Consider the following 12,139-nt stretch of genomic DNA (forward strand, 5'->3'; position numbering starts at 1 on the left):
AACCACCAAAAACCCAGTCTCTTACTTTAAATTCCAGGTGGCAAGTCTGTAACAACTTGTGGTGGCGTGAACACAGGTCACTTTAGATAGACTGCAGCCATTACTGCAGTGTTAGCTCATGATCACTCTTCTAACATGGGCCTTTAGTAGATTTCACTAGAGACCTTCATCCCATGTGTTCCCTACAAGAGGCCAATATCCCTAGATAGCTGAGGTCTTAAAAACGTAATGACATTACATATGCAGGGTAAATTCCAAAATAGTGAGCTTGACAAACTCTTCCACTATTCACTATACGTGTCTAATCCAACAAAGGACATACAGCTTCCCTCGCCCCTAAGGAAAAATCACAAAATCATAATAATAACTATTAGTACCCTTTATAACTACATCACATTTTAATCATCTGGCTTTGTTTCATCTACAAAATCAACTTCACAGCTTTTTCTAGTCTGGTCTGTTTTTTCTAACCAGATGGCTAAAACCTTCCATGTTTTAAGGAAAAACATGTTCCACCTTTTTTTTTTTTGCAACCCCAGAGCCAACTTCCCTAATGCAATCACCTCAAAGAAACACTGATGGGATGGTGGTGAACCACAGACTCAAAGTCCTTCAGAAAAGTAAAAAAAATAAAAATAAAAATAAAAATAAAGGAAGGAACAAAAAAGGTCACTAAGCAATGTCCAGTGTTCCCTGGAAAGCCTCTTCCTGAATGCTCCAGTCACCGAGCTGTCTCCTCCCTGTGGTGACTTCGGCTGGCCGCTGCAGCATTCCATTCCTTCTGCCACGTTTCAGGTTCTGCAGTGCTTGTAAGGTGGTGTCTGGAGGGGTGTGAGCCTTATTTCTTTCTGCTCCTGAACCAACCTGTTTCTTTCATGCTGTGTAAATGGTTCTAGAGCCTACCTAGGCCAGAACCAGTTCTCAGCTGGTGTGTGGGCACCTTCCATCCAATGTACTGAGTGGCAGTTCAGAGCCAAGCCAGTCATGATCAGAATGAGGGCTAACGACAAGCATGACAAAGTCTACAAAAACAAATAAGGATTTTTATTTGCTGTACTTTCCACCCTTCCTTTAAAAACCTGCCATTTTCTTATCAGTTCCTCTGGGATTGACCCACTCAAAAAAGACAAAGGATAAAGAACAAAAGATAGTCCCCCAAGGTTACAGGCTTGGAAGGGCAGAGAGCAGCTATGAACCTGAGAAGTAGCTAATTTTCTCAAGACAGCTTAGGAATTCACTGCCTAACACTTCACTTCCCCACCCACCTCTTAGTGTTCCCACCTTAGCAGTGATCTCTGTTTGGCTTTAAAGAGACGGGGAAATGTCCCTTGTTTTGTGGGTATAAAGTATGACAACACACCTCTGGCATCTCAAGCAGAAGGGGAGAACTCTAAGGTAGAAGAGTTTCTTCATGAAAATCACAGTATATTATCACATACTGTCCATGGCCCATACAGGGCCTCCTTAAGGCTCTCTCTAACATACAACATATCCTTCACAACTCAGCAGAGGTTTTATTCCCACTGGAATAGAAATCCTTTGCCTTATTTATTACAGTCGAAAAATCCACACTGGCTTTTCGATTCTTTCTAGCATGAGCTCAGACACTATACTTCAAATGAATGCCCAGAGGCATTTTCTTAGGTAGAGGCTAAGCTGCAGGCTATAACTTTGGCTCCACCTTGATTATAGCTCACATCAGTTCTGCAGCTGCCTCCTTTCCTCCCAATAAAAGCATCGTACCTCAGAGCCACAAGCTCCTTGAATGCAGAAAATCCAAATCACCCAGGAAAGATGATATAACTCCTGATGTGCAGTATCAAATGTGAACGCTGGGAATGCTACTTAAAAGGGTGACCAGGAATGGCCTGGAGGTTGTCTTCAACTTGAGTAAATCACACAGACCTCTGAGGTTTATCCTACCCTCATTCCTAGAACAACAAAAAAAGTGTATTTAAGCAATCCTCACTCATTATCATCACTGTATTCCTCACTCTCTTACAATATACTGAGGGAGAAAAGATTTCTCCTTAACCTCCTATTAAAACTAAAATAAAGGGGACCCTACAAACAAGTCAGGCAGCTAACATGATAATGGCAATTTTGGCAAAACATGACTGGGCTGAGTAGAGAGGTATCTCAGACAGAGCTAGCATCTTTGTTAGTCAGACTCTAGTATGAATAATTTAGTGCTCTTCATCAGATGAAAGACCTTCAATTTCATCTCTGTCTCCCCCAATTGCCATCCAGAATGCTTTGGCCACCTGTAGAGAGAAGCATACAACAAATTTTAGGCAAGAACTACATTTCAGCTTATTTCATATGTCCTACCTTCAACTGACCGAGGCCTAAAATTCTGCACTTTTGCTCTCCAGTCCTCTGGCAACACATTATCAAAACCCTTGAATACCCTTTGACCCATGACTGCCACATCTAGAAATTTATACCACGGATATATTTAGAGTTGTATACAAAGGTGATGTTTAAGGATATGCACAGCTTCATTATTTATAGAAGCAAAAAATGCACGTGACCTAAATGTCCGAGAGGGAACAGGATGATGACACATTCCTGTCATGGATCACCATCAACCATACAAGTTTCCTGCCAACAACATGTGTTGTGTTGGTAATAACAAAACAACTAAGAGTTTTCTGGCCCAACAGTGAGAAAGGCAAACATTCTGAGTCTCAATGAAGGTTCCACGTCACCATACAGGTGGAATATCTTGGTTTGACTATGACTGTATAAATATTTAATTAGTTAGAATATTCAGCAAAAAGCTCACATTAAGACCCTTCAGAAGTACACAAGTATGATACATCATTAGAGTAGCACTGGACCTTTTATAGGTACCCAATAAATACCTGTCTCACCTTTTCTGCATGCAACTTTCTTTGCTCGTGAGGAAGTGTCGCAGCCTTGTCTAGGGGGAAAATACATCTTAAGAAGTTTTTCTAATAGCACAGGATAATCTAGAGTACACGAATATTCTAACATTAGAAGATGGGAGATAGGTTTCAAAGACATTTGTTTATGACGTAGTCATTCCAGCTATTAGGAAGTTTAAGTCTTCCAAATTTTCCAGATGGGAATGATGTGAGTAAATTGGTAGGGCTCTTACGGATCCCACCTTATCACGGAAAGAAACGGAGGAAGGCAAAAGCAGAAAAAGTAAAAGGAAAGATAATGAAGAAGGAAAACTTTTCCCCAGGGATTTTTTTTTTTTCTCCAACAGAGGGTGACACAGTCCCTCAAGTAGCTAAGTTTCTCAAAACAGCTGAGACCAAAACAAGGAATTCAATCCAGCAGTTAACGAAATCAAATGCTACTACATAAAATAGATGAGCATCAATATGGGAATGTGTTAGACACAAGGAATCTGATTACCTTTCATTTCCTTTAACTTTGAAAACAGTCTTTCAAAATTCTCCACATCTCCTCCTCCAGTAGTAAGACTGGCTAATTCTTGAATATCCAGATCTAACATGGGATCTGAAATAGGGAGTTGTCACGTTATCCGTCACATTATTTGCATATGCGCTACACTCAGAGAATTACAAGGCAAATAAATGCTGGCCTTGATGAAGTCACCAATAATCGAATGCCCAGTATATACCATCTTTCCAGCTCATGGTCCCTCACCCTGCTTGGCTGATAGTGGGCCCTCACAAATGAAGAGTCACTATTTATCCTCACAATATTGTAATGAAGTAAGGCATACTATTTCCATTTTAAAGATAAAAAAAAAAAAAAAACCACAGCTCAGAGCTGAAGTGACTTGCTAAAGTCACAGCTAGTAAGTGGATTCAGACATAGGTGTTTCCAGCTCCGAAAGCATACTCACTCCAAGGTACACTGATTCACCAATAAATGACTAAAGTTTATACCATATTTTACTGTACAACAAGTATTTTCACATCTATTACAAGAACTATACAAGGTGATCAGGGCAGATATCATTATCTAAGAATAACAGATAATGATATGGAAAAAAACCCTGTATTTAAAAATGAACTCATCTAAAATTATAGCTATTCAGAGGTAGAGCTGATTTAAATTCATATTTTCTTATTAGAAATCTTCTACTGTTTCTACCTCAGCATGCTGCTTCTTTATTAAAGTTTGTTTTTAATCAGAATTTTAACTCCTTCTCTACTCCAGGCCCACTACCTTTAAAATGTCTTCTCTCCCAGCCCAGTTCATAGGTTTCCTTTCTTGGAATTCTTTCTACACTTAATGTTTCTAGAACTGTCTTAGCACTTGCAAGCCACCTTGTATTCTAACATTGCTCCACCGCTACTTTAATAACTACTACCACCATACGAGAGAGAATGTGCTTTTTGTCTGTACCACTGAATGCTTTAACTTATCTGGTTCCATTTCATCTTTACAGCCCTACAAGGAAAGATTTGCCATCCTTATTTTACAGAAGAGGAAACCAACGCCAACAGAGGTTAATTTACTCAAGGTCAGGCCATTACTAGTGATAAAGCCATGATCTGAAGCCAGCTGTACAGGACTCCAATGCCTATAACTTTAACTATTACAGTAAAAGTCCTGATTGTATTTTTTAGGTTAAGCTCCATGAAGATAGGATAATGACTTATAATTATTTGCATCTATCACAATGCCATATAGACAATTTGAAGTAAAAAATGCATGTTGCTTAACATATTGCTTTCATTCAATGGACATGTCATGTAGGAAGTCGGTATACAGGGCTGAACATAAAAGTCTGCCATTTATCTGTGTATACATAGTAATTGCACTGTTAATGTAGATAGAATCACTCCAAGCCTAAATATAGATTTGGAAGAGGGTTTAAATGAAGCACTGAAGAAGGACAATATTTAAAGACTGGATAAAAGAGGGTAATCTACCAAAGAAAGAGAAGGAATAATCAGAGAAGTAGGAAGAAAACCAGAAGACACTGTTGGGTGAGGCAAGGGAAGATTTCAAAGAGGAACTGATCGTTAACACTGAATGCCACCACAAGGTCACAATGAGGACTGGATAATATCTACTAGATTTAGTGGCATGGAGGTCATTGTTGGCCTTTTCACAGAGCTGCTGTAGTGGCATACCAGGTGCAAAAATAGACGGAAGAGAACTGAGGAGCAAATGGGAGGAATGAAAACAAGTTTAGTAAAGAGATACGGAGGAAGACATGGGGTTGAGGAAGTGTTTCGTTTTTATTGGTTTGGTTTTGTTTTAAATTTTTTTTTTTTTTTTTTTTTTTTTTTTTGTTTAGTCTAAAAAAAAAACAAAAAACTTGCAAAAATAGAATACAGAGTTCCTATATGCTCTTCACCCACTTTCCCCTAGTGTTAACATCTTATATGACCATGGTACAATTATAAAAATCAAGAAGTTAATCTTGGTATAATGCCATTAACCACACCATAGACTTCATTGGTTTTTCTACTAATATCCTTTTTCTGTTCCAAGATCCTACATGTAATTTAGTTGTCAAATCTCCCCAGTCTTTGATCGTCTTTCATGGCTTTGACACTTTTTAGAAGAGTATGGTCAGTTGTTTTGTGTATGTCCCTTAACTGGGTTTGTCAGATGTTTTCTTAGGAGATTGCAGTTACACATTTTTGGTGAGACTACCTTCTCAGTGCATCCTATCGGGAGGGATATTATGTCAATATGTCTTATTACTGTGATGTTAACCTTCATTACATAATTAAAGTGGCTGGTATCTGATGGATTTCTCCAGTGTAAAGTTACTATTTTCCCCTTTGTGATAAATAAGTATCTTGGGAGAGATACTTTTTGGCTATGCAGATATACTACTTCTCCTCAAACTTTCTCCACTACTTTTTCACATTCACGAGTGGATCTTGCCTGCTACAACTATTACTGTTTGGTGCCTACGGGTGGTTTTCTATTTTCCTCGTGCCTTCTTCATTGATTAATTGGGATTCTTCTGTAAGAGATGCTGTCCTTTCCTTCTTATTTGTTTATTCAATTATTTATTTATATTAGTATGAATTCATGGATACTTAGCTTATTCTATGGGCTATAACCTAATACTATATTCATCTATTTTGCTGGTCAAATTGTTCCAGATTTAGCCACTAGAAGCTCTTTCAGGTTGGTCCCTATGCCCTTTCAACATGTCCCATTGTTTGAGAATTTTCTTAATTTCTGGTACCATGAGATGCTCCAGGGTCATGCTATATTTTTCCTGCCCAAACCCTGGAATCAACCCCTTCTCCAAGGAGCCCTAGTTCCTTTTATTGGAGAATGGTATTTAGAAAGCAAGATCTGGGTGCTAAGTGTATCCACTGCTATGGTTGTATTGCTGCTTCTAGGCCCTCTTCATGGACAGAAATAGGAAAAATATGTGTGTATACTAATACATGCATACACACACATCTGCATCTATTTTCTAACTGTAAATATATTTTTAAAACCATGCGTTCCTATCAATATTAGATTCCACTCCAGTACCAAAGGGTACATCTCAGCCTTCTCTTTTCCTTATTTGTAACCTTTTCCCTCTGGCACTGAAAAACCTAGCTCTCACTATGTATATTTTCTTATTTTCCATGTCAGTATATGTGTGGTATATAAAATATCTATATCTAAAAAAATTTATTAAGTAGAGTCCAGTATTTGTGTTCAATTCTTTTTGTTTTTTGCCTTATGGTATCTAGTCCAATTACTGTATTCTAAAGTTACTTAGGTTCGTGCTTGACTTCCCCACCCAGTGTAATTACTAGTTTGTTTTAATGGCAGAGACTTTGGCCGGTTAAAAGCTAATGGGAAGGAATCAATTGAGAAGATAAGGTTGAATAAACTGGAGAGAAAAAATATATATACATAATTTCTTCTTAATATATTTCTATAACCAATCACTTGAGTCTTCTACATGAATTATCTTATACTAAGAAAAAAATCTTTTAAAAAATTTATAATTGCACATAAGCCCTCTGTAGCATAAAGATAAAGTAGGAATATCAGTAGTTCCCCAGCAAAAGAAGACTTATAGTTATGTCAAGTAAGCGCCTTGGTTTTCTGGCTTTTGGACGGCATATTGGATTCCACTTTCAGCTCCAAGCCCTTCTTGCTAGATGTCCTTGAACAAGTTATTAAACTTCTCTGTGCTTTAGCTTCATCTCCATAAAATAACTTCTCTGCAGAACTTCATTACCAAATGGGAAAGGGCACATAAAATCATTTTAAAGGACGTGAAGCGGCTTATAAATACAAAGCTGTATTGTCTGCGTCACCATCAGTTCTGACTACTGCTCAATACTATGAAAACACTATGTGATACGGAGCTAGCTGTCTCGCCACCTGGTTCTGTCTGCCTTAGCTAAGGGTATCTGAATCAAGATCCTGCTAAGGGAATTACAGAGAAAATGGTGCCCACATATTGTTATGTATTTACTATTCTTCCTTTTTCTGATAGTCATTGGCAAGGCTCACATTCACGTGTGGTACACTATCAATTTTTTTCCCTTCTCTGTGTTTAAAGTCAATTTCCCTCTCAATGATTTCTGCCCAGATACCTATTCCAAGTTGCACAAAATTCTCCTGGTAGCCAAAGGAGGAACTTACCCACAATGCTATCAACCTGGGCATCTGCTGTGTTAGATGCGCCACCCAGATGGTCCGAGAGGGATGCAGTCCTATCTGCTGCTGGCAAGTGGGGTTGCTGTTGAGGAAAATACACACAAGCAACTATTTCTGAACTAAATCCAAAAAAGCTCACACTTTCAGTCCTTGGATGGCTTTAAAAACTAGTAATAGGAGCTAGAGGCAAGAAAAGAAGAGCAAGGTCACATTAAAAAATAAAAGGCTAAAAATTCACTAACCCAGGAGTACGTCCCCCAAGGAAGAACTAGAAAGCATTGGCTTTACTTTAGGCCATTAAAACATGTTTTTTGTTTGTCTAATTTAAGATCCATTTATCTCATTTAAGATTCAAAATGTGAAATGTAACACAAATAGCTCAGGGGCTGATGAAAAAGATCCCTGGAAAGATAATGTGGCACTGTGTAATTTGCTCTTGGCTCTAGCCGCTGACCAAGGTAAACTGGGAACGAAGTTCTTGAGGACACAGGGTTGAAGCTGGACTACAAGCTCACAGAGGGTAGGGACCTTGCCTCAGATTTGCCAAGGTCTTTCACACAGACAGTACTAAAAAAAAAAAGCACCATCAATTTTATTTTCTATTTAAAGATCTGGAGGCAAATTAATGCCTCAGGGAAATCCTAGCATATTTTAGAAAGCACCCTAGTAAAAATAAAACCCAAGCTGTAAACTTCTTGAAAGGGCTTACTGCTTTAGCAAGGGCTGTTTTAGACTCTCCTTTCCTCTATTTTTAACATTCTCTGTCACCTTTTAAATGGAAAGGAAAAAAAAATATGAATGTGTAAAGATTCATAATGACAAGGAGAAATTAAAGCCAAAGAGAAAAAAAGATCCAAGAAAAGCCTTTACCTCTGGGTGACAGGGATCTGCTGACCCAATGCTATGGTTTGTTCCAGTCAATGAGTTGAGAAGGCTAAAGCCTTGGTGCCTATCTGAAAAGGAAAAATAGAATCACTGAAATTTATCATTTACATTTTAAATTGTTCAAATGACTATGATAATGAAACAAAGGCTACTTCTTTGTTATCAAAGTTCTAACTACATATATATATATATTGAAACAGGGTCTCACTCTATTGGCCAGGCTGGAGTACAGTGGCACAATCACAACTCATTGCAACCTAGAACTCCTGGGCTCAAGTTGATCCTCCTGGCTCAGCCTCCTGAGTAGGTGGGAATATAGGTGTCATCCACTGCATATGGCTATTTTTGTCTGTTTTTTGTTGAGACAGTCTCTCACTATGTTGCCCAGGCTGGTCTTCAACTCCTGGCCTCAAGCAATCTCCTGAATCAGCCTCCCAAACTGCCAGAATTACAGGCCTGGACCACACCGCTGGTCCTGAACACATTTTAATTTTTATTTTACTTTTTTTTGAGACAGAGTCTCACTCTTGTTGCCCAGGCTGGAGTGCAATGGTGCCATCTCGGCTTACCACAACCTCCGCCTCCCAGGTTCAAGCAATTATCCTGTCTCAGCCTCCCAAGTAGCTAGGATTACAGGCATGCGCCACCTCACCCAGCTAATTTTTTATTTTTTGTAGAGATGGGGTTTCTCCAGGTTGGTCAGGCTGGTCTTGAACTCCTGACCTCAGGTGATCCATCTGCCTGACTCCCAAAGTGCTGGAATTATAGGCATGAGCCACCGAGCCCGGCCGAATACACTTTTTATAAGTACATTTAAAAAAAAAAAAAAAATCACAGACTATTAGTCCAGGTGGAAAATAATGGCAGGGCCATTATGACAAACAAAAGGCCAGTGGTTCTATTTGCAAAGATTAACAACACTAATGCTTTCATAGACACTATGAACTAATATTCCATTGTTAAATAATCAAAAACATTTTAAAAATTAACAAGGCATTCATATCAGGTGAAAAGGAATATGAATGCTTTCTGAAAAAAGCTCTAATTTAGATATGAGTAAGGCTTCTGCAGTTAAGGCTCCCAGTATGCTGTTTGTATTTACAATGGAGGACAAATCTGGAGCAAAACATCTAGAACTGCAGAAAGTATAAGGGCCTGCCTTGATGCAGCAGTGTTCCCCAGAATGACCTGGAACACTTAAACTATCCTAGTATTTTATTCAAGGACTCTGAGGTTCACTGAGTCAACATCTTTAGGACAGAGACCCTAGAATCTCAACTTTTAGCAAGTACTCCAGGAGGGTCTTATGCTCAAAGTAGTTGAAAAACACTGCCTTAGAGTAAAACATGAGACTATAATCCAAGAGTAACAATACAGAGACAAAGAATTTCTCTCTCAAAAAGACAACTTTCTCCCACCTTGCCTTTCCTCTCCCCATCTCTTCCCTCACCCACTGTCATCTCTCTTTCTCTAAACCACCTATAAACTTCCTACACCCTTTCCCCTGCCAGATAGTTGGTCACACAGAGATAACAAAAAAGAGAAACTCCGCAGTGTCCTTCCTTCTTCCTTTCACTTGGGAAAATCTGCCTTTTAAACTGCGATGAAGCCTCAAATCGGGCCTGCTAGGCTGTAGCCTGCAGCTTTTTGGAGCCTGACTGTGGCCACGGAGGGAGTCACATGCAGCTATCAACCCAGCACCTCTGCATTAAAGGCTACCATGGTTTGGGCAAAACTATAAGGCTGCCCTACACTTTTCATTCTGTACAACCTTAACAGCGGCGGCATGGTCAGAGGTTCATGTGTGTACTGCCGGAACCCCTTTACCTCCTCATCCAAATGCCTGGGTGCACCCAATCAAAGACAGGGGACTAAGCTTTCATCAGGGTAGGACATGGAGGCTCAGAGGCCTGAGAGAAGCAGATCCATGCAGTGTCCTACAATGACAGTTTCAGAGCCTAACGATGTTTATTCAAACATCAGCATGGTTCTTTGTTTTGGCCAATGTGCTACTGATTTTAAAGTAGTTGTATGCAGTTATGTGATACTCAGACAGGGATTTTTACCTGTCATGAAAATACATGAGCGCGCTTATAATATGCTTTAAGCTATTTGTACAAAAAGCAGTATCTGAGTAATAAACTACTTCTGTAAGAGAGCCCTCACTTCTATTACTGGAAATAACCTGGACCTTGGGTAACTTCCAAATCCAGTTCATAAATCTCTCCATATTCTAATTCAACAGCTTGTATTTTTTCTCTGTTAGGCATCCCCTCAACTCGGTAAGCCAGACTGCAACTCATACAGAATAATGCAATACAATGTCAGTTTATGCACATTATTAAATCAAAGCAGTCTATTTTAAATGCCTCATTCTTTACAGTGGCTGCCTACAAGGAGGGGAACTGGAATGGACAAGAGTTAGGAGTAGGGGCTAGACCCGCCACTGTATACTATGCGCCTTTAATTTTTGTTACATGTTCATGTATTATTTACCTACTCAAAGAGTTTTTTTTTAATTTAATAATTTAAGCTGTGTATTTTATTGCAATAAAAAAATTTAATGCCCTAATTCGAATGGATAAAATTATGAAAAAGTGAAAATAGTACGAAGAAAATTCAGCTAGTGATCAGAAAACCTGGCTTTCATTCTTGGCTCTGCCTCCCTGTATGATCTCAGACAAATTAATCAGGTTCACAATTGACTCAGGAGTTTATAATCAGGTTTCAGGTTAATTACAATAAGCTGGAAGGACTTTTGCTCATATTATAAACAATAGAGAACTTAGTCAACTAACAAGAGAGTTCATTATGTTCCGCTGCTTATATTTTAAGGAATTTAGAAACATACAAATTGACACGAGAAAAACAATTCATTTTTGTTTATCCAAAGTAGACTGCTTGCACATTAACACTAGTCAAAAAAATTAGATGGTATTTTATATACCTATGGCTTTTTTTAAAAAACTGTTTTTCCTGGTTCAATGTTTATTAAAATTCTGTCCGTATGCACTCACTGTACAACTATTCTTCTCATAAAAAAAGAATTACATAAATCTTTTCTTGCTTGCTACATTTTTCTCCCCAGGATTCAGAGCATGGAAATATCATCCCTATTAAGAAGGATTTATTCCTTTAGCAGGTAGTTGCTGAAACTGGCTCTAACATCTATGGTTTTATTGATGCCACAAAACTCTAGGAAGGAATAAATTAATTTACCTCCTCAGCTGATTCTGATGGAACTTGCAGAAAGGGGAAGCTGTTAAGTGATGTAAAATAAATTATTTTGGAAGGCATAATAAGTATATTAAACTCTGGTCCTAAAAACATCTGATTCAGTTTTAGTAGTCTAGTACATTGACACCAGCGGATGTGTGGATAAAAATGAAAATATCATGACAAAATCTGACAGTGTTGGTCATTAGCATGGAGTCTTCCAGAAAGTGTCGGAAACTTTAGTCTCTAGAATAAAGATTTTTAAAATAAAAATGGAAAATTCTTAAGCCTTGGGATGATTTAAAAAAAAAAATAATAAGGTTAAGAAAACTTGAAATACGTGACGTTGTTTGGCTACCTCTTTATAAATCTAAGGGCACATTGTTATTTCAGAAGTATAAAATGCACTTCTCATAGCAATTTTGACTTACATGAAACATTTCGAGAA

General features: G+C 38.4%; 1 protein-coding gene across 5 annotated transcripts in view; it reads right to left on the reverse strand.

The window, feature by feature from the left end:
- Positions 1-384: 384 nt before the first annotated feature.
- The window catches only part of AAGAB (alpha and gamma adaptin binding protein), a 52,176-nt gene continuing 40,421 nt past the window's right edge, over positions 385-12,139 (reverse strand). For 4 of the 5 annotated variants that reach the window (XM_032244594.1, XM_032244597.1, XM_032244598.1 and 1 more), the window contains exons 6-10: positions 8,461-8,543; positions 7,576-7,672; positions 3,391-3,495; positions 2,877-2,926; positions 385-2,264 (exon numbers count right to left, since the gene is read on the reverse strand). In XM_032244594.1, coding sequence (XP_032100485.1) covers positions 2,187-2,264; positions 2,877-2,926; positions 3,391-3,495; positions 7,576-7,672; positions 8,461-8,543 — 413 coding nt within the window. In that variant the 3' untranslated portion in view covers positions 385-2,186. The remainder of the gene's footprint in view (positions 2,265-2,876; positions 2,927-3,390; positions 3,496-7,575; positions 7,673-8,460; positions 8,544-12,139) is intronic. The other variant, XM_032244596.1, reaches the window with a different exon arrangement.

This window comes from Sapajus apella, unplaced genomic scaffold (genome assembly GCF_009761245.1).
Source record: "Sapajus apella isolate SASKATOON/1434 unplaced genomic scaffold, GSC_monkey_1.0 scaffold55, whole genome shotgun sequence".
Lineage (NCBI taxonomy): Eukaryota > Metazoa > Chordata > Mammalia > Primates > Cebidae > Sapajus > Sapajus apella.